Below are 25,766 nucleotides of genomic sequence, written 5' to 3'. Positions count from 1 at the left end.
TTGTTTTGAGATTTGACTTGACCTCTTGTAACATTCCGACTCTTCTCCTCCACTCTGCTGTTCTCGGGCGAGTTCAGCAGGATGCAACGTTTAAAAACATATGTTTTAAAACATTTGGTGTGGCTGCATTGTTATGCCGGTGAGTGAAGACCCAAAAGCGGTTTAACAGAAACAGAGTCTTTTAATGTTCAAACACAGGGAAAACATAAATCCTCTTCAGATGTATCGGTTGACTAGTCCCCTTCTAGCAGCAGAGGAGAATAGCAGGGCTAGCGGCAACAGACTGCAGGTCCCTCCAGGTAGGCGCGGGCCGTAGAGGACAGAGGCACCTGATCAAACGCAGCATCTAATGAAGAGGCAGATAACGACAGGACAGAACAAGGGCGAAGCAAACGAGAATCCGACAAAGACAGAAGCAGAAACAGAGAGAGAAATAGAGACCTAATCAGAGGGAAAAGAGGGAACAGGTGTGAGAGAGTAAACGAGGTCGTTAGAGGAGAATGAGGGACAGCTGGGAGAAGGAAAGGGACCATAGAGAGAGAGAGAGATAGAGGGAGAGAAGGTAACCTAATACGACCAGCAGGGGGAAACGAAGAGAAGAGAAAGAACAGGAACAAGACATAACATGACAATACATGACATGCATTGTCTTTATGGTCCTGGGCTTTGGAACCAACCAAGGTTTGGCCACACCTACTCATTCCATGGTTTTTCTTTATTTTCTACCTTTTTCTACATTGTAGAATAATAGTCAAGACATCAAAACTATGAAATAACACATATGGAATCATGTAGTAACCTTAAAAGTGTGCAAAGCTGTCATCAAGGCGAAGGGTGACCACTTTGAAGAATCTAAAATATATTTTCATTTGTTGAACACTTTTTTTGGTCACTACATGATTCCATATGTGTTATTTCATAGTTTTGATGCCTTCACTATTATCAAGGGTTTTTCTTTATTTTTTTTACATACAGTACCAGGCAAAGGTTTGGCCATACCTACTCATTCCAGGGATGTTCTTTATTTTTACATTGTAGAATAATAGTGAAGACATTAAAACTATGAAATAACACATGTTAAATTATGTAGTAAACATGTCTTATGTAACCATATCATACTAATTTGAGTGTCCCGGATTTACATTGACTATGTTACGTCTTGTCTATGAGACCAGGCTGTTGGAACAGCCTGCTGGTGCGGCTGAGGGCGTCAGAGACCATAGACATTTTTAAGAGAGAGCTCAAGACAACTTTATAGCCAGGCTTTTACATAGGGTGATGCTATTGTGCTATTTTATCAATCGGATATAGTTTATTTGCTTTATAAAATTGTGTTTATCTTATTTATTTTAATTCCATCAGTCTTACTGGTTTCACTGTTTTTTATTGCCCTATTATTATTTTAATGTTTAGTTTCATTTTAATATCTATCTTATATTTGTCAATTTTATTTATTATTTGAATTTTTGTTTTAAGAACTTTGAAATGAATAAACTTGTAAGAAATGTGCTCTATAAACATGCCATACTTTAGAACAAACATGTATTTCTTATCCTTAGAAGTCCTTCCTCTTCCTTATTAAACAGGAGCATCATCATTATCAGGAACCTGCTTCCTGGTTGCTGCTGGATGACTTTCCTCTTAGCTCGTCCATTGGAAAGCACCTGGTTTGAAAAAAAATACTTAAGTGTGCAACAATTGAAATTTCTCTGCAATGTTGAAAATCCAACAAAAAGGTAAATATCATGCTACTTTAGAAGAAATAGGAAACTATTTCTGAAAAGTGCAAGGGTGTCAATATATTTGTCTCGCACTGTAAGGTCACGATATCAGGATGGTCGGACCTGGCTAGTTTGTTGCAACATCAAGCAGACTCTCATCGTCACTTTGGCATGCGAGTCCCAATATTATAGCCATCGCAGTCCTTTGCATCAATTACTTCCTTGTATTAATTGTTTTCACTTTTAATTGGAAAATGAATAAACTTATAAATGTAAACATACACCATGTTTTCTCTTCTCCAAATTCAAACATTGGTAGTAGAATGGCCAGACTGAAGAGCTCAGTGACTTTCAACGTGGCACCGTCATAGAATGTCACCTTTCACCAAGTCAGTTCGTCAAATTTCTGCCCTGCTAGAGCAGCCCCGGTCAACTTTAAGTGCTGATATTGTGAAGCTGTCACGCCCTGGCCATAGAAAGGCTTTTATTCTCTATTTTGGTTAGGCCAGGGTGTGACTAGGGTGACATTCTATGTTCATTTTCTATGTTTTGTATTTCTTTGTTGTTTGGCCGGTGTGTTTCTCAATCAGAGGCAGCTGTCTATCGTTGTCTCTGATTGAGAACCATACTTAGGTAGCTTTTTCCCACTGGGTTTTTGTGGGAAGTTGTTTTCTGTTTTTGTGTCTGCACCAGACAGAACTGTTTCGGTTATTCCCTTTGTAATTTTTGTATTTAATGTTCAGTGAATAAAAGTATGGACACGTACCACGCTGCATCTTGGCCCTCTCCTTCCAACAGCCGTTACAGAAGTGGAAACATCTAGGAGCAACAACAGCTCAGCCACGAAATGATAGGCCACACAAGCTCACAGAACGGGACCGCCAAGTGCTGAAGTACAAAGTGTGTAAAAATCTGTCCTCGGTAGCAACACTCACTAACAAGTAACAAATTACCTCTGGAAGCAACACCAGCACAATAATTGTTAGTCGGGAGTTTCATAAAATGGGTTTCCATGGCCGAGCAGCCGCACAGAAGACCAAGATCACCATGCACAATGCCAAGCATCGGCTGGAGTGGTGTAAAGCTTGCCGATACTGGACTCTAGAGGCTCACTCTTCACCATCTGGCAGTCCGACAGACAAATCTGGGTTTGGCGGATGCCGGGAGAACGCTACCTGCCCTAATGCATAGTGCCAACTGTAAAGTTTGGCGGAGGAGGAATAATGGTCTGGAGCTGTTTTTCATGATTCGGGCTAGGCCCCTTCGTTCCAGTGAAGGGAAATCTTAAAGCTATCAAATAAATGACATTCTAGACAATTATGTGCTTCCAACTTTGGTAACAGTTTGAGGAAGGTACTTTCCTCTTTCAGCATGACAATGCCCTCATGCACAAAGCAAGGCCTATACTGAAATGGTTTGTAGAGATCGGTGTGGAATAACTTGACTGGCCTGCACAAAGATCTGACCTCAACCCCATTGAACACCAATGGAACACCAACTGCGAGCCAGCCCTTATCACACAAAATCAATGCCTGACCTCACTAATGCTCTTGTGGCTGAATGGAAGCAAGTCCCCACAGCAATGTTCCAACATCTAGTGGAAAGCCTTCCCAGAAGACTGGAGGTTATAGCAGCAAAGGGGGGACCAACTCCATATTAATGCCCATGATTTTGGAATGAGATGTTCAACGAGCAGGTGTCCAGATGCTTTTAGGCATGTAGTGTACAGGTTGGAACTGGTTCAGGGAACAAAACCAGAAAATAACAAACATTTTCAAGGAATAGAAACGGAACCAGAAACGAAAGTGATCCATACTGTTCCGGAACAGAACTGCTATTGAGAACGGGTTAATAACATAACATTCAAATCATTGTTTTCTAGTCCCACTCAAACGTATGCTGTTGCACCATGGCATTTGGGAAATAAAACACGGCACAACCAGCATTACAAAATATCAAATTTGTTTTATAAAAAAAATTGCACATGCACACCCACACAATATTTTGTAACCCCCAATATAGGCTATTTCTTTTCATAAAGCTAGCACACAATTGCAGACTTTTAAAACATGGTTTTGAAGACACCATGGGGAAAGCTTTGCACAGTTTGATTATAAATTTTTATGTACAAAAAAGGCAGTCTGAAAATCAAGTATAAACATTTAAAAACAATTTACAAATGGACAAAGTACAAAAAGAGCAAGTCACTCAAACAATATGTATAGAAGCAATGACGGACAACTTATTATGGAAAAGATGCACATCTATTAACTGTAGATTGAAATGCCTATTTGGCTGAGAATTGTACAGAACGTTATACAGAATGCTTTTGATACATTCTTTTTTGGCAGTCTCAGTTCAAGTCTCATGTAAGTAGTAGTTCAAAAACAAAACAGTGATGTAAATTGAATGGAAAGATGAAATGATTAACAAAATAGTGTAAGAGGTTCTTAACAGATGGAAAAAGGTTTCATTTCACATACAAACTGGACCAGAAATGTCTGGACATCTGCATACTCATCATGGATAGTTTTGATAAATATAATACATTGGCTTTCAGTTAATCATACATTCACTACTCTATGTGCTATTTGGGGGCTGACACAAATACAATACTTCTGGGCAAACAGAAAGAGCTCAGTTTCATAAATGAAATGGAGTTGGCTTCTGTGAACATGGAGTCAAATTAGTTGGAATTCTAGGGGTCATTATGGAGGTAGACTTGTCTTGTTGAAATCACAATTTCTATGTCACAAAAATAACTTAATATGACTTACATCCAATGAAGGTTATTCTATCAAACCTTGTGTCTGGGATAAGTCAAAAACAACATTCTCCTACTGCATAATGCACGTTTGGAGTGTACTCTACAATTTTGTTTTAAACAAAATGGTAACCAACTGCACATTAATTCACACCATGCTTTGTTGTTGCACAGGAAGAATGCTGATTTAAACTTATCCTGGAAACAGTTTTGATTGAACCGGCCTTCAATTGCATTTCCTTCTTGTCCATTGTCTTGTACACAAACCTATGTCAAAATGGGATTGTGAATGCAGAATGAACACATTGCAAGTACTGTATATAACACGAAGAACAAAATAAAAGTGCCTTGAATTTGTTGTGCCAAAATAGTGACAATGTACTGACAAAAAAAAAACATTAAATTACACCTTTACATTTTCACCACACTTCTTTCTTTTTTTTCTCTTTTTGTCATTTTAATGTGGACAGAACATGAAGAGTGTAAAGTTGGGCCTTCTGAAGTTTCAAACAAGCTAATAATGCTCAGGTCCTCCAGAAAACATGACACTCTTACAAGTAATAAAATGCACATCACGAGCTTTGATAAACATCTTTTGCAAAAATATTTCATGTTTAGAAGTATGTATTGCAATGACATGAATGCATACAAGACATAAAAAATCTCCACTGACTGGACACAAACAATTGTGCATTTATAAGGCAAATACATGGAGGTTGGTTTCAACTAGGCATTTCATGACCATCCAACTACTTAAAAAATAAAGAAACTGAATCTTGAAACCCTTTCCTATCTAATGTGCTTGTCCAGAGGTCTTTTGGTGTGTTTGAATAACTAATACTTGCTGTTAGGAATTGATACTTGCTTATCTGACTTCGGTCTTTCTGGAGATGTAGCATATTTTACCAGTGCACAGATCTTGACTTCAGGTGCTAGATCGTGGCTAGTCAAATGTGTACCTGGGCTTGAGTTGAACTGAGAACCAATCTGACAATTAGGTTTGTATGGAATATTCTGTATGGAGGTAAAGAAAACGAGGACATGCTTTTTACTACTAAAATTAATTTAGTACATTTTTCTCAGTGTAGATTCTGTCATCAAATGCACCGACATAGCATGCACATGTGCCTTGCTAACATGTTCTGATAGAAAAGGCCATCAGTTAGCATGTGCTTCAAATGTTGGGTGGGAATGATCATTCTGGATGTGCTTTCAGGTAAAACATGCAAACCTCCCATACAGTTCCCATACAAGGACCTCAGCTGCCTGGCCATAAAACTGCTCTTTTCCTTGCCTCATTTGGGTACTACAACATGAAGTGTATGGATAGGAAGGGCCACCAGTAGTAGTCTCATCAAGTATGATGTTGACTGGCCATTCTGAGCTCTATCGTTTGATCTCAGCCCTAAAGAGACTGGTTTAAACACCTCATATTCTGGGGGACATTGTAGTCTTCAGTCAAACACACACCTACGTACTATTGGCCAATTCAAGATTTTATCCCATCGCATTGCAGTCCTGTGCTTCAGATAGCAAAATATACATGACCAGAGAGGTTGGCTTATGACATTAAATGTGAAACTATGAGGTCCCTGGACCTTATTCAAAATACACACTGCAATTAAAAAATAAATGGTTTCTAGTAGACAACAACAGATGTGTAAGAGTACAGCATCTGACTGGTTATTAAATGCCATCAAACTCTTTAGCCACTGGATTTCTTCTTCTCACAGGACTGAACTTACAGTAATGGAAGTGTTTGAGATTTAGGGCTCTATTCAATCCGCATCGAGGAAATTCAGCTTTTCAGCGTGATTGAAATTTAAAGGCAATGTACCCGCTTTAGTGGAGACTGCATTCATGGTAAACACTTCACAATCGGAAATTACCTTTACATTTCTATCACGGAATCTGTACCGCTTCAGCACTACAGATTGAATAGAACCCTCTATGATGTGGTTGGTAATATACTTCAAGTATATGAAGGGGTTATTTTACAGCGCCAAGTCTTTTCAATAGTTTCTTCCCTTTGGAGAGCAGTCCCTTTTTCTTTTTGGAGGACAAGTCGCGGGGGCCCCTGATGGGACTGCCAGGCCCCACGGTAGCAGGGCCAGTGCCGGGGATGTGTTGGTGCACTTTGGGGTAGGCAGCTCTTCTGTGGCGGACTCGATTTTTCCAACGGAACCTAATGGAAGACCCGTAAGGGACAGTTCAGGGGGGTTAAAAAGCCAGCCCTCTTGCACCCCAGTCACTACTCCCTTCCACTCAGTCCATTCTGTCTCAGCAGGGCCACCATACCTTTGGCTTCATCAGTCTATCTCCCTTATAGTGCAGCCCAGTTCAACTTGTCAATGCTCGGATGTCGTCTCTTTAGTGTACTGAGGTGCTCTATACCCCCCCCCCCACGTAGACACAGTCTGTCATCAAGCTGGTTTAAAAGATAAAGACTTCAATGCCAAAGAATATGTCCACATACTACTGCTCTCTTTACCAATAGCACTGAGATTCTCCAGAATGGCTATCAATGGCAAAGGCCATGCCTTTCACACAAAAACAAGAGATGCAATATTGTATTAACATTATGGGACAACATATGACAGCAGATCTTCTTTTTAAATATAAAGGGCATTCATATACAATTAGGTTACAGTAAACATCTAATATCTACATATTCCTTAATTGTAATCATGAGCTAAAAGGCTTCTTTTCAATTGCACTTAGGAAAGATGTAACCTTAAGATTCCATTAACATGAAACTGTAGTCTCTATCCTTAAGATCCCATTAACATGAGACTGTAGTCTCTAGCACAGTAGTATATGGCTGTAGTATATAACTACATATTATACGTTAGAAAATATGGTTAGAAAATCTAATTGATGCCACTTTCTATGAGAAAAACATGTTAATAGCTCTTTTTGCTATTTTGCATCATTCCTTATGTGAAAGAAAAAGTGCACCCCACCAACAACTTAACAAGGGCATTGTGGAGCGGACCACTATCTCGGGCATCTATGGGTAAAGAAATGCCAATTATAATTGTATCTGATTGATTGGATTGCCTGTCTGGCAGACATTTGATTACCATTGACTTGTTTCGAGCAGTTTGATTAGATTAAGTGTGGCAGGGTGCACTGCTTCAAGGAGAGAGGAGGTTCTATCAGAATGTTAGCTATAGAGTCTGATTGAATGTTACCACTAGTACTACGGGGAGGCAACCTAGACGTGCAACAATGGCCTTTTAGCTTACCATGATTTACAGCAGGAGTCTTATCTTGAGAGACTGACATTGTAATGTACAACACCCAGAGAAACAACTGAAGATACCATGCTTCTTGTCTAATGCATTGGCTAGGGTGGCCGTCCTTAACTTGCTCAGTAGCTCAGTTGGTAGAGCATGGCATTGCAACACCAGGATAGTGGGTTTGATTCCCGGACCACACATACGTAAAATGTATGACACGCGTGACTAAGTTGCTTTGGATCAAAGAGTCTGCTAAATGGCATATATTATTCATAAGTTAACACAACAACCTGAATGCTTTTACAATAAACTCAACGTCAAATTTTGCACGGACATCGCTGTTAACTACTTTACTGAGGGAAAATGTACTTACTACGAGTGTGATATGTGGTTGTCTCAGCCAGCTATCTTAAGCTGAATGCACTAATTGTAATTTGCTCTGGATAAGAGCATCTGCTAAATTACTCAAATGTAAACAAAAACGGTAAAATATGTCAACTCGGATCAAATGTGTCATCCTGCTGTGTTCCACAGTATTCTATCACTAATGTTCTGGTTAATAAAAAAAAAGGAGAAATGTTTACATCCATTCAAAATGAATTAACTGAAACATAAACTGGTATAATAAAGGTCATAAAAAGTGTGTGTGTGTGTGTGTGCATACCGGAAACTAAGGGGAACCCATGTCATCTGCATTAGACGAGGGGAGCGTAACCTTGGTATCCTCAGTTGCCCACTTACGTGATGGAAACAGAGCCTCTAAGGTGTGAAATGAACACTCTTCTTCTGTTTTGCCAAGCGGGTGAGGAAAAGAAAAACGCAGTGATGGCATTTCAATAGTCTGCACTATGAGAATGACAAACTAGAACACCAGCCAAGAAACTTCAGATGAAACCTGCTGTTATTCAAACATTAACTTGCAATTATTTGTTAAACAAAGAATTATAGTCACATTATTTTACAGCTAGTATTATGATTACTTTCGAAATTATACTCTCAAAGAGCAACGTAACCTTCTTGATATCTTGCATGCTATTTTACAAGTAAGCAATATACAAAAACAAGGCTTCGGAAGCAAATACAAAAGTCATACTGTACTAGACTTATTGTTCACTTTAAAAACGTTCAAGGGGAATTCATGCATCGTAAAGAGAAAACATACGCTGCTACAGTCTAGATATTTCATCCTCCAGTACATCAAAACTATTCCCTCTATTAGAGCCTATTTTAGATTAAACACAGGTAATACCCCTAAAGCATGTATCGCAATGCTAAATGTGCATGTGCAAAAACATTTAAAGTTACAATTGTCTTTTATGGTTTCCGTTTATTCTCTTTGAGAACGCTATATGAACATGTCCACATTTTAAAATCCTTCACAGCAGTCAACATTAAAAAATAAAAAGCACCTCCGTCAAGTATTAATAGTTTTCGTTATATTTCTGAGACATCAACAACGTTTACAGCGTAATGCTCCGAAGTCTGACTTCCCGTCATACGTTCAGACATGAAACACAAGCACAGACGGGACACTAAAGGAGTAAGGAGGTTAAGGGAACGGAAAGGAGCGAATGGATGACAGGGGGCTAGTACTGCGAGAGAGCATGTACCCTTTTGGTCTTTATCCGCGCTGCAGCGTCCTGCGGGTATCGAGAATCTCCAGGCTGAGTGTCAGTGAGAAAAACCTCAACATCATCAGGCACTTCTTCTAGAAAGTTGGAGGGAACAAGACCTTTGTGTCCATTGAGCTCGCCCTGAGGGATCACAAACACACAGGGTGACTCGCGGAGAATGTACATCGGATTCCACAATATAGCGGACTAGACAAAAGGGATACAGAATGACAATTTGTAATTGTTTATCCTACGACGACGATTACCATCACTGTCATTTCCACTGGTGTTTATTTGCACAAAGCTGGTTGAAGACAATGTGCTCCTTAAATATCATTATGTGTAAGTCACATCTCACATACTTACATAATGAAACCCATCTTCATCAATTTCACCAAAAACTGTTATGACGTCACCAGCGCAGAATGTCAGCTCAGCCTGTCAAAACAGTGAGATGTTCGAGTTTGACCTGCTTTCTCTACAACAAAGCAGCTTGAATCTGTTGAAGATTATCTCTACAACCCAACCACAATGGATATTGTTAGGGTTGAATTTGTGTGAAATGCTGTACTTCCTATTCCAATCACTGAGAAGCATTTCATATCTATAAGTGTCAAGGAAGTCTTGGCAGACTGTTGCAACTATCAAATGCATCAAGTGTTGGATGGTTGAAAACAGGATTGCAACACAGACAATAGGCATACCACACTACTATCTACTACCCACTCCTACAGGTCTCTCCAAAACACACAAACCAAACATAGGAGACTGCTCAACACACAGACCAACCCGAGGAAGGATGCCAGTGCAGGCTATGAGTGAGGGGTTGTGTTCATGAGAGGGGTATAACTGTAGCCTAATCCACCATGTGAAGACCACCTCTTCTGAACACTCCAACAACAGTTACAGAGAAAACACAGAGCGGACGCTCCTCTCACTCACCTCATTCAGCCCGTCTCTCCCGTACTGTGTGGCCGTGCCAATAGAAAGGCGAGAGTGAGTGACACCAGGGGGAAGGGCCATAAGTACAACAGAAAAAGGTTAAGCTACTAATAAATGGGGACTAAATTAATGGTACAGACTGGGAGTAAATCTAGGGAGTAAGTATGGCTGGTGTATTTGTGCAATGTTGGCAAGGCAAGCAGGTAAGTGGTTAGTAACAGGGTAGAACTACCTCTACACCTGACTCCACAACAGCAGGAATAGTCTTCAACAAGGATGGTCCTCCAAAAGCATCATACACACAGTACAGCATACAGTTGAATTATTCTGATGAGCTGTGAGACGTCTAATATAGGACAAACTGAGGTGTGTATACAGGAAACACTGTGACCTGGACCAAATGTACTCCCGATCATATTCCTTTTTCTCAGTTTATAAAGAATGGACTGTCTATTTCTGTTTATAACATGTTATACAATCAAGGGCAGGGACAGAGGTATTGAGTCACATGCATCCTGATGGCATCTGGTCTGTAAATGGGGGTGGAGCCATGGAGAAGAGGATATAAAGCTAGAGGTCTAGCAGTGCTGTACCTCCACATCCACGTTGGGGGAGCTCTCCCTGGGGTCGTAGTCATACAGGGCCACCATTCTACGTGTGGACGAGGGGTGCTGACGCCCACTCCGCCTGTTCCTCTCTAGACAATCAATAAGAATGAGAAGTAACACACTAGAAATACTACGTACTACTCAGTTGTAAATCCCCACACTAAAATGACAGAATGTAATGCCTTATGATTAGGCATGAATGACTGTCTATTACCATGGCAAAGGCCGAATGAATGATTCCGTTTCCATGATACATGGTACATGATGGTGAAAGCCATAATGAACACCCCCACCACTTTACTGGAGACAAGCATGTTGGAGACTCAAAATACCCATAATTCCCTACTCAAACACTCATAAGAAAAGTGAAGAAAGGGTGGAAGAAGAAAAGCGTGAAGGTGAAGGAAGAGTGCATCTAAAGAGAACACAGACCTCGCTTGGATTTTCGGGACCTGCGGTTTATTGAGCGGCCATCTTTGAAGCGGTCGCAGTTCACTTCACAGGAAAGCAGAGAGAGAAAAAAGAATGAGGGAAACGATTGTAGAGACAGAGAAATTAGAGTACCATCAGCAAAAGACATAAGTTTAGAAGAAGAAAGTTAGAGAAAGAAGAGAAGAGAAAGGGAAGAGACAATCAACTGCAAAGTAGAGAGCGAAAGAGTAGCAGAGAAAAAAAAACGGAAAGTGGGAGTCCAGGTGCTGCACTACCTAATTTCTCTACAGGAGTGTTGAGTGGGAGGAAGCCCTGTTTGAGTAGCTGGTCCATCATCTCATCATCCTCAGTCTGGATCTCTGACACCATGTTACAGGGGATCAGACCTGGACGGTCACGGATCTCTGCCCTGTAAAAACCATCCGTGTCCTTATCCCCAAACACCTGACCAGCACAGAGAACAATGTTAGCAAGGGGGAGAGAAAGAGACTGCCACCACCATTACTGTTTTAATAGCAAATTCAAAGTGTAGATGCAGAATTATATCAAATTCTGGGCCTGTCCATTTCAGTGAAATTTAATGACCATAATGCTGTAAGTCAGGGATCATCAACTTAGATTCAGCCATTTCTCTTCAGCAGATGGTTGGGGGGTCGGAACATAATAATTTGTAGACTGTATGAATTGTAGACAAATTGAATGTAAGAAGCCCAAACAGATATATTTGACTGAAATATAATAATTTCAAATCTTGCTTGCTTTTGTATAAGATCACATATTATGCATGGGGATATGTGGGAACAGATTTCCTAAATTAGAATCACTTGGAGCTGATTCACTGGTGTTTTTACAGTCTTCTATGTAAAAAAAAATCTATTTTAAAAAATATTATAAATTATATTTGGGGGCCAAATAAAACCACACGAATTTGGCCCATGGGCCGCCAGTTGGTGAACCCTGCTGTAAGTCATCACTTGGCCCTGTTGTTGTTAGTCTGAGTGAAGCAGATAGGACTAAAGCACTGTGTGGATCAGGGAAACACCTTGATGATCTGCCCCTCTTTGAAGGGCAGCTCCTCGTCAGCAGCATCAGGGTTGGGGGACATGGACAGAGGGTCGTAGTCAAACAGGGCCACAAATATACGTGCCAGGTCCTCTGGTTCTGACTCTTCGTAGTATTCTGGCGACCGGCGCCCGCGGCCCTGCCCGCCGTACCCATCTGAAACATAGGAGAGGGCACTGCTGCTACTGCCAGCCCTGCTACTGCCAGCCCAGGACAGGCTGGGGAGCAGAGTAGAGTGAAGGGTAGGGGGGACGAGAAGATGTCACTTTGTCAGAGCTGATAGACAGGGGAGAGGGCCATGAAATGTATGTGTGAAAAACAGCTTTAAAGGGGTTTGAAGAATGGTAATTCTACACTATTGTGTCCATTGCGAAGTTTATCATCCTCTCAAGGAGCACCTGAGTTTTTGTTTTATAAGACCCCAATTACAGAGCAAAATCTACAAATTTGAATTAAATGAGAATATGTTAGCAAGATACTTATTTTACAAAGTCTATGCTGTCTATAATTGACAGATAGCACAGATTGGCAGTTTTTTCCACACATCTCTGAATGCTGGTATGACAGACACTAAAACAACAAACAGAGTACCTTTATAACACTCACAGGTACAGATAGACAGAGGTCAAGTAGGAGAGACGCCAGCACATGTCATGCCGAGCTATGGGATGCAGAGGTAACTAGACGACAATGCACAATAATGGAGGGAAACAGACTGACTGTTCATTGCTCTTTTACCGTCTCACAGAGCTCAACAGATGCATGCGTTCCACTCTTCAAAATGAGGAGGTATACTTCATTATCAATACAAGCAAGGGGTAAAAACCATGCTCACATTAGAAATAAAGTATTAAGGTAAAGGGAAAATTAACATTCCTGAAAGAAATTAGAACATCAAATGCCATAGCAGAAACCTGACTCATCCGGAGCAGATCAGGGACAGTGAGGGGGAAAGAATCCCCCTGATATTCAGTCACTCATGGATTTCCTGGCACGAACGAACCAACTGTTTCAATAGCACAATTCTGTGAACATTTCTGTTAAATGATGTTTTAATGATACAATACTAATGTTTGGTTTAGATGACAGCAGGTTCATCACTGTGCAATGGAGTGATACCAACAAGACACCAGTCCACTTACACATCCAATGGTTTTCCTTCTCACTGGACTGTAAACATCATCGGTCATGCAAAATCACAGAGTCAACAGGGGGAGGCTATACGCCCTGGGAGGAGGACCAGAGAGGAGCAGAGGGAGGGTGTAAAGAAGGAAGGAGGAGGTCTCAAAGGGAGGCCTGGAATTGAGGCTGCAGGCAGACATACAGGAAGGGGAGGGGACACTTATTATTCAGCTCCAGAAAAAGTGTACATCTGGTCTTCCCTGTCAGCCTAGTGTAAAATTCACACTCAAGCTTTAGACTACCATTCACCTCTAATATCAATTAGGGTTCTTAACTCTGTCACTTGCAAGTTTTATTCATTTTGTTCTAGAGAGAAGCTGGGCCACATACCATTATGATGCCATATCCTGTGCCGAGCTACACTGCCGTGATAGTAAACATTCTCCTTGCCAGGTGAGAGGTTCCCCTCACTCCCCTCACTGTTACTCTCCATCATGGTGATCTCTACAGACGATACCAATCAGATCACAGTGTTACTGTTAGGCCCCCCCCACTGCTCTGGCCCACGGCTTGGCTGGACATGCTGCTGGGGGGGGGGGGGATAAGGTGGTGGGATAAGGAAACAGGTTGTACTCTGGAGTTCTTCAACGTAAAACAGCAATACTTTGCACTGTGTGAGATAGAGGGAAGGATTAAAGCGGGTGAGCCCTCTATGATCACAGTATATAGAGGCTATAGACCGTCAACCACACATCTCTTCATTTTTTCTGTTAGAAGCACCAAGTAAACAGTAGCAGCCCCTCCCCCGACCTGCTTATGCCAAGTCAGAAAGACCATAAAGAGGTATGAAGATGGACTGAACTCCAGGTGTAGGGGAACACCACTACAGAGAACTACATGGTTGTTTAAGGTCATATGTCTATGGGAGAGATGTTCAGCTCAGCTCACATGAGTAAGGCAACACATGGGGAAAATAAATACACAACAACAGTCCCTGCAGAGGAGGACGGGGCATCTCGTCATGTGGTGACCGCACTAACCAATGGAAGGAACCATCATGGGCCGTCGCTGTGGGGGGTTGCCGCCGTGGACCGGCCTCCTCCCTGAATGGTCCAGCCGGTCGCCATGGGAGCATCCATGGGAGGGGGAGTTCCCTATAATCTTTAAAGGGAGAGAAAATGCAGCTTAGGTTCAAATAAACTGCCTTCCTCACAGAACGAACCAGCCATTCAAAAGGATCGCAAAATTATAAGAGCAAATGACGTCACTTCCATTTGTCCTTAAGGAGGCAAAATAAGAGTAATAAATAAACCCATAAAATAAAGAGAACAAACAAATAAATAAACCATCAACAGAACCAAAGTAAATCAACCCCAGACACCACAACAGGATCAGATGTTTAGCTAAAGACCATTTGCATTTTTTGTTCTGCTCATGTCTGTTCCTTGATGAGAAGAGGGAGTGAGCGAGTAGAGGAAAGGGAATAGAACGGAGAAAGGCATAGTTAGCTGAGCACAACCAGAATGGCTTCAGCCTGGGGCTCAAACCAGAGAGAGAGACTGAGGCCCAAAGGCTTCTCATCCAGTTAGTCATACAGGATATATGGGACAGAGATGGGGGCAGGGGAATCGAGCAACAAGCTGACCACTGCTGTGTGTGGTATGGGAGTAGGAGAGGACATTCTGCTGAATTTTGGGGGGGGACAACATGAAGAGGGGAGTGTTCATTGTCTGCCAAGCACTAACATGATGCAGATGGACTGATGGCTAAATCAGCTAAAGGCTATGAGAGACTACCCTCGATGTAATCCCACTAGGAAAGGCTGGATTTGTCATAGGACTCCAGCCTTTACGAGCAATGAGAGCCAGGTCATGCTGGAATTGAGATCCCCTGTGGAAGGTGGAGCAATCAGGGTAAAGTCAGAGGTGGGAAAGGATGGACAAGATGTCTGTCAGAGCTGCATATCAACCCCACTGGCTGGTTGAGAGAGGAGGGCGGAGCAGAATAGGGATAGCGCATCCCCATGCAAACTATTACGGTTGAGCTGCCATTTTGTTTTAAAATGAATCTTTCTCCTCAGAGACATCAGACACAAAAAACTTTTTGAAATGGCCTTTAGGTAATCAAAAATGCTTCAATTAAAAACTCACTGAACGTTCTAAAAACGAGCAAACTACACACATGAAAAACTACAAATAAGAATCACCATGAACATGTACGAATAACTTGCCAGAATACTGCACAAAACAAAAATAAATCAAAGTAAAGGCGGGAGACCCATAGAGAGAAAAAACACCAAGAATAAAGGTATGGTTTTACTGCTTGCTGATGGAATATACAGCAGATAAAAGAGTCTGAGTCACACACACCAGCGGCTGGTCCGAGACCCTGTTGAGCCTGTTCACATAGCTGGCCCTAAGGTCCCTGTGATAGGCCCTGTCCAGCTCGTGGAGCCTGCCCTCGCTCAGGGCTCCGTGTCTGGGGCTTGGCTCCCGCGATGGCCCGTAGTGCACCTCCCTGTTCCTCAGGTCAGACAGGTGGCCCGTCTTAGGGCTGTCACAGTAATCCTCATCCATGCTGCACTGCCGTGTCAGCTGCTTCTTCCTGCCTGCAGCCAGAGCCCTTCGTTCTACCGGCCCCTCACAGTGGATGTAGCGGATATGGCCCCTCATGGGGCTGCCGTGGGGGTAACCCCTGTACCCCAAAGAGCCCTCCTCCTCGCTGCCACAGTCCAGGCCACTGTCAGGACTCTTGGTGAGCCGGCGCAGGCTGCGCTCCTCGAAAGCGTAGGCATAGCGGGGAGAGGAGTGCTGACGCTGCAGCAGGCGGCGGTGGTTCTTGCTGGGGGAGAGGTGGTTGTGCTGATGGGGGTCCTGCTGGGAGATACGGGGGCCCCTTCGATGCATGCGGGGTGTACCAGGCCTGCCTCCGTCATCAAAGCGCAGGCGCTGATGATGATGACCCATCCCATTGACTCCGTCGGGCTCGTCCTCGGCCACCTCAGGGATGCTGTGGAGCCGTTTACGACGCAGGGACTTCTGTCTCACCACCTCCCTCTGTAGGTCCCAGCAGTCCCTCTCCTCTCCCAGGTCCTGACGCCTGTAATACTTCTGTATGACCAGAACGGTCCAGCCACAGAGCGGAGCGCAGAGTTGAGTGGTTTGGATTGGCATTTGAATGAGGAGTTTTGTTTAAATTTCAGGAGGTTCGTTTAGTTTTTGAAGGTGTTAGAACAGGCAGGAAACAACACAGTGTGTGAATAAAAAATAAAATGGGGAAAAAAGACAAAATAAGAACATAATTAGTTATTTGTGGCAGAATGGCCAGATGCAAGGCATGCAGTGTCATTCCGTGAGCTGGGGGAAGTGGCATGCTCTGAACGGGAATCTGTGGGAGGAACCAAAGGCAGTGATAGACAGCCACACTGAGGATGGGTCTGGGAGAGGATTTCGGTAGCCAGGACAGATTCGTAAAGGGTGCAAAAAATCTGCCATATGAGAAATCCTCACAGAGAAATGAAACAGGTGACAAACTCACGAAACATATAAGTGAATAAGTGAATGAACTAATGAAGAAAAGCCTTAAAACACCTTGCACCAAGCACAGCCTGGGCTAGTGAATAAGCAAACATTTTCAGACATGACCCGAGGTCTGTTCTTATGACAGATTTAGATTTCCCAATAATGACTATTTGCTAAATCTCAGCTGTGCTTGCTGCTGCTTTTTGACCCTTATTGCATGCACTACTGCACAGAACTCTACTCCATTTGAAGAACATAATACACAAATACATACAGGACATTCATTTGATGCACAGACATGAGACATACTGATGGATGATACATGTTGAGGTACTGTCATATGAAACATAGGCAGATTCAGTATGGGCATATTGATACGAGACCTAAAAACACTGTTCTGTTGAGTGCTGTACAGTATACAGGGTTGATTCATACACTGTAAGGCATCATATCTGGCTGATGTATCAACTGAAAGTCTACTCACAGCTGAAATATAAACATGTTTCTTTGGAAGCCTTTCATACATTGACACTGCAAATGAATACATCTGAACACGTTACTTTGTATTTATGATCCAACACAGTAGAAATGGCCTGTTTCACTACTAATAATGTCCCTCGGTAGATCTTGTTACACAATGACTGCTGGCTACACATCCACGTGTCCCTTCAACATATTCAATGGAGACAGGTACACACATCCACAAAGGTAACCATCTACACACCACAACAACAAAAAACTTGACCACAAAAGGTAGAACATGAGATGAACACAACCAAAAGTGAATTATTCCATTTAAGTAGCCTAAACACACTTAAATGAGATTCCCCTATGCATTCGATGTACCATGACGACCCTTCTGGCTGATGGTACAGTACATTTTACAAGGTAAATGTTTGGCCATGACATACTCTGTTAAAACACAGAGTATTAACAGAGTATTCATGAACAATAATGATGTGGACATTCTTAAAATGTACACTAAAATGCAATACACATGGAGACAAAACAACATTCCATGTTTCGATCAATACCAAGCTCAGAAAGACAAGGCACATCGTGTTCACCTCTTCATACAGTACATGCTGGGTGTGTAGTACAGCCATTCACATGGGTAAGTTAAGACTTGGAAGATAAAGCTGATGCAGTGTTCTGTTCAGCTCAGACAAGGCTGGAGACCTCAGCAGGCAAAGCCCACAGCGGGCCTGCATGTAAAGCCTGACAGTGAGAGACAGGGCAGCCTGGGCCACGGTAGATGGGATGACCCTCCCTTTCACCCCCCCCCCTCTCCTCTCCAGGTCAGACCCCCACCAGATGGGGTATGTGTGTGTGCTGTACCTTGAGAGTGTTGTGAGAGTTGATGCTGCGTCGACGGCCCTCCTCCAGCTGCATCTCAGAGTACAGGTCATCCTCGTCCTCTTCCATGATGTCAGACAGGTCGGAGCCGCGGCTGCTCTCTGTCTGGTACTCTTCACTGTGGCTGTAGTGGTGCTGGGAGAAGGGGGGGGGGGGCAGCTTTAACATGGAGCTATAGGTTAAAGTAACACCTTATTTTAAAACTTATAATGTCTTTATTCATTTTTCTTTGTCCCACATCACTTTAACTCTACACAGAATAGAATAGAACGCATTTTTGCCAGGAGGAACGTCTCCAGAGTGATGCTGGGAGAGAAACAAACTGCCCACTGGGCACACACTGGTTGAATAAACATTGTTTCCACACCATTCCAATGAAATGACAATGAACCAACGTGGAATACACGTTGAATTGACGTCTGTGCCCAGTGCGTGTGTTATTCTGTATTTAACATGCGACAGGGTTGTTGTTTTGTATTACCCGTACATGTCTCCCTAGTTCAGAGCCTCTGAGGAACTCGTCCACAGAGGCCCCTCTCCTCCTGGTGTGGGGAGAGTCATAACCATCCTCCTCCTCATCAGAGTTTATGCTCCGCTCACTGAAGATGTTCCTCTTCTCAATCTGACACAGGGAAACAGAGACAAGAAAACCTTACATATAGCTGCAGGTCATAGGAGGCTGGTTTGAGGTGCGATAGGAGGACGGGCTCATTGTAATGGCTGGAATGGGATAAATGGAACGTATCAAACACATCAAACATATGGAAAGCACGTTCGACATTCCATTTATTCCATTCCAGCCATTACAATGAGCCCGTCCTCATATAGCTCCTCCCACCAGCCTTCTCTGCTGCAGATGCATCACACCGTCACAATGATGTTAGTTCTCTATAGTGTTGACTCAGTAGTACCATGTGGTGTTGAGAGTCTCGAAGGCACTTGGCACACAAATCAAGCTCTGTTTGCGCTGTACATCATCATGCCATAGGGCAATCTGAATTATAAACTTGGTGGTTCGAGCCCTGAATGCTAATTGGCTGACAGCCGTATACCACAGGTATGACAAAACATGTATTTTTACTGCTCTAATTTACTGCTGCGGGTTGCGTCGTGCCTAAGAACAGCCCTTATCCGTTGTATATTGGCTATATACCACACACCCTTGGGCCTTATTACTTAAGTATACTGTATGTATAGTGGCTCTGTGGCTGCTTACCCGGTTACTCTCAGCGAACACTCTCTGTGCAGCTTCCCTGGCCATGGCCTTGGCGATGGTGTTGGGGATGGGGGCTCCCTGAGGCTGGGGCAGGATCCTCTGAGGAGAGGGCGAACGGCGCCCCTGGAAGTGGGGCGGCTCCAGAGTGTGTCCACACATGGGAGGAGGGAGGGGCGAGAGGGAGCGTTCCCAGGGCGGGCCAGGCCGCAGGCCTACCTCATGCTCTTTGGTTTCTGACTCTCTGGCACTTACTAGTTTGGGCTTAGACATGGGGTAAGGCTGGTGTTGCGGGTGGGGGTGAGGGGGAGGGTGGCGCAGCGGCTGACCATGGGGCAAGGTGTAGGGCTGGGATTGAGGGTGGACCTGAGGTTGGGGGTGTGACAAGGGGTAGGTCTTGGGGTAGGGCGGGTGTGTTTGTGTGTGTGGCGGATGGTGCTGGGGCAAAGGATGGGGGTGTGCAGGGGGGCGATGGTGGGGTGAGTGATGGGGAGGCCCCAAGATACTGTGCGGTATGGTGGCCACGGGGGAGTCCTGAGACTCTCCTTCTGCTGATAACGTCCTGACAATGACCTCCCTGGCCTCCAGACACTGGATCCTGTTCAGCTCCACTGTCACATAGTCTGCCGTAGGGTACATCACCTCCGCTATCTGGACACACACAGGACAGGGACCACACACACATACACACCTCTTCAATACACATATCTTATGTAACAAACATAATATATTATTTCAGGCAAAATGGAGCCTGGTTACATCTGTTTGCAAATCACTGCATGACAAAAGCCCTGCAGAAACCATAGACTGAACATCACTATTTCATCCACCAGATGGCGGTAGAGTGTTACACATAACTCACAGCATTGCTGGTTAGAGGTTACAACATTCACTCCCTTTCACAGGGTTGAACATGAGGTTCTGCAAAATACATAATTCAAATGCACCTTTTGTCCCTTTGTGCACACGGCATAGCCAATCACGTTGGCTCCGTTGGAGGTTCCAGTGGGGGTGAGGAGGGGGGGCTTCCATCGTACCTGCAGCACCCCAGGGTTCTGGCCCAACTGGACCTGCACCTCCTGAGGAGGGAAGGGAGGACCTAGGGAGGACAGCAGAAACACAGGCATGTAAGGATTTAGCACGATGCATTATAACACTACAAAAACAATACAATATCAGCTGATATGTCAGTATATTCCATTAAAGGAGAATAATGTCTTGACCTGATTCCATACAATGCCTGAGAGGCACTCAATAGTTCATGTTTAATTAAATGTATTTATTTATTTAAGCAACGAAAGTGTGTAATGAGGAAATTAGGAAACAATATGATGTGTATTGTATGTACAGGTAATTGCCAACATAATGGAAACACGAGTAAATGAGGGATACAAAACACTGTATATTTAATTAAAGCAGGTGCTTCCACAAATAAAATCACATTTTATTGGTCACACACACATATTTAGCAGTTGTTGTTACGGGTGTAGCGAAATTCTTATGTTCCTAGCTCCAACTGTGCAGTAATATCTAACAATTCACAACAATACACACAAATCTATAAGTAAAAGAATGGAATTAAGAAATATATAAATATTAGATTGAGCAATGTCGGGGTGGCATTGACTAAAATACAGTAGAATAAAATACATATGAGATGAGAAAAGCATTATGTAAACAAGCTGTTTTTCAGTCTCTCGGTCCCAGCTTTGATGCACCTGTACTGATCTCGCATTCTGGATGCTACCGGGGTGAACATCCTTGATGATCTTTTTGAACTTCCTGTGACATCGGGTGCTGTAGGTGTCCTGAGGGCAGCTAGTTTGCCCCTAGTGATGCGTTGGGCAGATCACACCATCCTCTAGATAGCCCAGCGGTTGAGGGCAGTGCAGTTGCCGTACTAGGCAGCCCGACAGGATGCTTTCAATTGTGCATCTGTAAAGGTTTGTGTGGGTTTTAGGGGCCAAGACAAAATTTCTTCAGCCTCCTGAGGTTGAAGAGGGGCTGTTGCGACTTCTTCACCACACTGTCTGTGTGGGTGGACCATTTCAGATCGTCAAGGATGTGTACACTGAGGAACTTAAAGCTTTCCACCTTCTCCACTGCTGTCCCGTCGATGTGCATAGGGGCGTGCTACCTCTGCTGTTTCCTGAAATCCATGATAAGCTCCTTTGTTTTGTTGACGTTGAGTGAGAGGTTAATTTCCTGCCTCCACTCTCCCAGGGCTCTCACTTCCTCCCCGTAGGGTGTCTCGTCATTGTTGGTAATCAGACCTACTACTGTTGTGTCTTCTGCAATCTTGATTATTGAATTAGAGGCGTGTGTGGCCACGCAGTTATGGGCGAACAGGGAGTACAGTACGGAGCTGAGAACACACCCTTGTGGGGTCCCAGTGTTGAGGATCACCGAAGTGGAGGTATTGTTTCCTACCTTCACCACCTGGGGACGGCCTGTCAGGAAGTCCAGAACCCAGTTGCACAGGGCAAGGTTCAGACCCAGGGCCCCAAGCTTAATGATGAGCTTGGAGGGAACTAAGGTGTTGAATGCTAAGCTATAGTCAATGAACAGCATTCTTACATAGGTATTCCTCTTGTCCAGGTGGGATACCTTTATTTAACTAGGCATGTCAGTTAAGAACAAATTCTTATTTACAATGACGGCCTACCCCGGCCAAACCCAGACAACGCTGGGCCAATTGTGCGCCGCCCTATAGATAGGGCAGGGTGCAGTGCAATGGCGATTGCATCGTCTGTAGATCTATTAGGGCGGTAAGCAAATTGAGTGTGTCTAGGGTGTCAGGTAAGGTCGAAGTGATATGATCCTTAATTAGCCTCTCAAAGCTCTTCATGCTGAAAGAAGAGAGTGCTACGGGGCATTAGACATTTAATTCAGTTACCTTTGCTTTCTTGGGTACAGGAACAATGGTGGACATCTTGAAGCAAGTGGGGACAGCAGACTGAGATAGGGAGAGATTGAATATGTCCATAAACACTCCAGCCAGCTGGTTTGTACATGCTCTGAGAACGCGGCTAGGGATGCAGTCTGGGCCAGCAGCCTTGTGAGGGTTAACATGCTTAAATGTCTTACTCACGTCAGCCACGGAGAAGGAGAGCCCACAGTCTTTGGTAGTGGGTCGCATCGGTGGCACTGTGTCATCCTCAAAGCAGGCAAAGAAGGTGTTTAGCTTGTCTGGAAGCAAGATGTCGGTGTCCACGACGTGGCTGGTTTTCCCTTTCTAGTCCGTCTGTGACCCTGCCACATACGTCTCGTGTCTGAGCCGTTGATTTGCGACTCCACTTTGTCACTGTACTGGCGTTTGAACTGATTGACTGCCTTATGGAGGGAATAAATACACAGTTCGTATTCAGCTATATTCCCAGTCACCTTGCCATGGTTAATGCAGTGGTATGTGCTTTCAGTTTTGCGTGAATGATGCCATTTATCCATGGTTTCTCGTTTGTGTAGGTTTTAATAGACACAGTGGGTACAACATCCTCTATACACTTTCTGATGAACTCAGTCACCGTGTCAGTGTATTCGTCAATGTTATTCTCAGAGGCTACCCAGAACATATCCCAGTCCGCATGACCAAAACATTTTTGAAGCATGGATTCCGATTCATCAGACCACCGTTGAATAGACCTGAGCACAGGTACTTTCTGTTTGAGTTTCTGCCTATAGGAAGGGAGAAGAAAAATGGAGTCCTGATCAGATTTGCCGAAGGGAGGGCGGGGGAGGGGTAGGCATTTCGAAAGGTTGAGTAGCAGTGGTCCAATGTTTTCCCAGACCGAGTACTACAGTAAAATGTGTTAGTAGAACTTTGGTAGCATTTTCCTCAAATTTGCTTTGTTAAAATCCCCGGCTACAATAAATGTGGCCTCAGGACGTGTGGTTTCCAGTTTGCATAAAGTCCAGTGTAGTTCTTTGAGGGTCGTTGTGGTATCGGCTTGAGGGGGAATATACATGACTGTGACTATAACCAAAGATAATTATCTTGGGAGGTAATATGGCAATACAGAAATAACACAAAAACTGAAATACTGCAAAATTGATTAGGAGCTAGAAGCAGAGCTGCCATATCTATTGGCGCCATCTTAGGAACGACACCTGTGTGGGTTGTTAGTTAAAAAAGCAATTAAAACCTCTTAAGCCCATTTTTTTCAATTTTCGCCTTAAATTACATACCCAAATCTAACTGCCTGTAGCTCAGGCCCTGAAGCAAGGATATGCATATTCTTGGTACTATTTGAAAGGAAACACGTTGAAGTTTGTGGAAATGTGAAAGGAATGTAGGAGAATATAACACAGTAGATCTGGTAAAAGATCAAAGAAATAATACAAAGAAAAAAAACAACCATTCTTTTGTATTTCTTTTGGACCATAATCTTTGAAATGCAAGAGAAAGGCCATAATGTATTATTCCAGATAAGGTGCAATTTAGATTTTGGCCACTAGACGGCAGCAGTGTGTGTGCAAAGTTTTAGACTGATCAAATGAACCATTGTATTTCTGTTTGCTGCTATAACATCCTCCATTTTTCTGGGAAGGCTTTGCACTAGATGTTGGAACATTGCTGCAGGGACTGTTGGGCAATTTGGCCAGGCTCACAGTCTGAGTTTCAATTAATCCCAAAGATGTTTAATGGGCCTGAGGTCAGGGCTCTTTGCAGGCCAGTCAAGTTCTTCCACACTGATCTCAACAAACCATTTCTTTATGGACCTCGCTTTGTGCACAGGGGCATTGTCATAATGACACAGGAAGGGGCCTTCCCCAAATTTTTGCCACAAAGTTAAAAGCACAGAATCGTCTAGAATGTTATTGTATGCTGTAGCGTTAAGATATCCCTTCACTGGAATTAAGAGGCCTAGCCCGAACCATGAAAAACAGCCCCAGACCATTATTCCTCCTCCACCAAACTTTACAGTTGACACAGGTAGCGTTCTCCTGGCATGCGCTAAACCCAGATTTGTCTGTCGGACTACCAGACGATGACGCGTGATTCATCAGTCCAGAGAACGAGTTTCTACTGCTCCAGAGTCCAGTGGCGACGAGCTTTACACCATTCCAGCCGACGCTTGGCATTGGCGCACTGTGATCTTAGGCTTCTGTGTGGCTGCTCAGCCATGGAAACCCATTTCATGAAGCTCCCGACGAACAGTTATTGTGTCGATATTGCTTCCAGAGGAATTTTGGAACTCGGTAGTGAGAGTTGCAACCGAGGAAAGATGATTTTTAGGCGCCACAAGCTTCAGCACTCGGCAGTCCCACTCTGTGAGCTTGTGTCGTCTACCACTTCGCGGCTGAGCCGTTGTTGCTTCTAGAGGTTTCCACTTGACAACAGCACAATTGACAGCACAGTTGACCAATGTAGCTCTAGCTGTGCAGACATTTTACGAACTGACTTGTTAGAAGGTGTCACTTTGAAAGTCACTGAGCGCTTCAGTACAGACATTCTACTGTCAATATTTGTCTATGAAGATTGCATGGCTGTGTGCTCGATTGTATAACTCTGTGAGCAACGGGTGTGGCTGAATTAGCCGAATCCACTTATTTGAAGGGATGTCCACATACTTTTGATAGTTTATTCCTCAGAGCAGTCAAGTTTGTTTTCACAGTCCGTCTACCTCTGCTGTGTGCTAACCAACATGACCCATCTGTACTGAGCTGACAGTGCCCCGCAGACATTGACACACAAATGCGTGTGCGCACAGGCATGCACACACATGCGCACACTCCTACAGAGGCAGCAGATGTAGTCAGCTGCCCATTCAGTACCATCTATCCCAGTGCAGAGCAGTGAAGGGCAGGGCAGAGCAGTGAATAGTAGAGCAGGGAAATGCAGAGCAGAGCAGTGAAGGGCAGAGCAGTGAAGTGCAGAGCAGTGAAGGGCAGAGCAAAGAAGGGCAGAGCAGTTAAGTGCAGAGCAGTGAAGGGCAGAGCAAAGGGCAGAGCAGTGAAGTGCAGAGCAGTGAAGGGCAGAGCAGTAAAGGGCAGAGCAGTAAAGGGCAGGGCAGAGCAGTAAAGGGCAGAGCAGTAAAGGGCAGAGCAGAGCAGTAAAGGGCAGAGCAGAGCAGTAAAGGGCAGAGCAGAGCAGAGCAGTAAAGGGCAGAGCAGTAAAGGGCAGTGCAGTGAAGGGCAGAGCAGTAAAGGGCAGAGCAGTAAAGGGCAGA

The 25,766-nt window shown here is 43.8% G+C and overlaps 1 protein-coding gene across 1 annotated transcript in view; it reads right to left on the bottom strand.

Moving 5' to 3' along the window:
* Nucleotides 1–3,672: 3,672 nt before the first annotated feature.
* Nucleotides 3,673–25,766, bottom strand: part of LOC124036237 (RIMS-binding protein 2-like) — a 139,518-nt gene continuing 117,424 nt past the window's right edge. Inside the window, exons 12-26 of the mRNA XM_046350540.1 lie at nucleotides 20,544–20,695; nucleotides 19,600–20,247; nucleotides 18,865–19,005; nucleotides 18,366–18,518; nucleotides 14,547–14,667; nucleotides 13,897–14,010; nucleotides 12,365–12,540; nucleotides 11,598–11,766; nucleotides 11,323–11,385; nucleotides 10,876–10,979; nucleotides 10,283–10,306; nucleotides 9,707–9,778; nucleotides 9,338–9,481; nucleotides 8,469–8,513; nucleotides 3,673–6,670 (exon numbers count right to left, since the gene is read on the bottom strand). Coding sequence (XP_046206496.1) covers nucleotides 8,487–8,513; nucleotides 9,338–9,481; nucleotides 9,707–9,778; nucleotides 10,283–10,306; nucleotides 10,876–10,979; nucleotides 11,323–11,385; nucleotides 11,598–11,766; nucleotides 12,365–12,540; nucleotides 13,897–14,010; nucleotides 14,547–14,667; nucleotides 18,366–18,518; nucleotides 18,865–19,005; nucleotides 19,600–20,247; nucleotides 20,544–20,695 — 2,108 coding nt within the window. The 3' untranslated portion in view covers nucleotides 3,673–6,670; nucleotides 8,469–8,486. The remainder of the gene's footprint in view (nucleotides 6,671–8,468; nucleotides 8,514–9,337; nucleotides 9,482–9,706; nucleotides 9,779–10,282; nucleotides 10,307–10,875; nucleotides 10,980–11,322; nucleotides 11,386–11,597; nucleotides 11,767–12,364; nucleotides 12,541–13,896; nucleotides 14,011–14,546; nucleotides 14,668–18,365; nucleotides 18,519–18,864; nucleotides 19,006–19,599; nucleotides 20,248–20,543; nucleotides 20,696–25,766) is intronic.

Source organism: Oncorhynchus gorbuscha, linkage group LG05 (assembly GCF_021184085.1).
Source record: "Oncorhynchus gorbuscha isolate QuinsamMale2020 ecotype Even-year linkage group LG05, OgorEven_v1.0, whole genome shotgun sequence".
Taxonomy (NCBI): Eukaryota; Metazoa; Chordata; class Actinopteri; order Salmoniformes; family Salmonidae; genus Oncorhynchus; species Oncorhynchus gorbuscha.
Note: the sequence above shows the minus strand (reverse complement) of the source record. Positions and strands in the feature narration are given on the sequence as shown.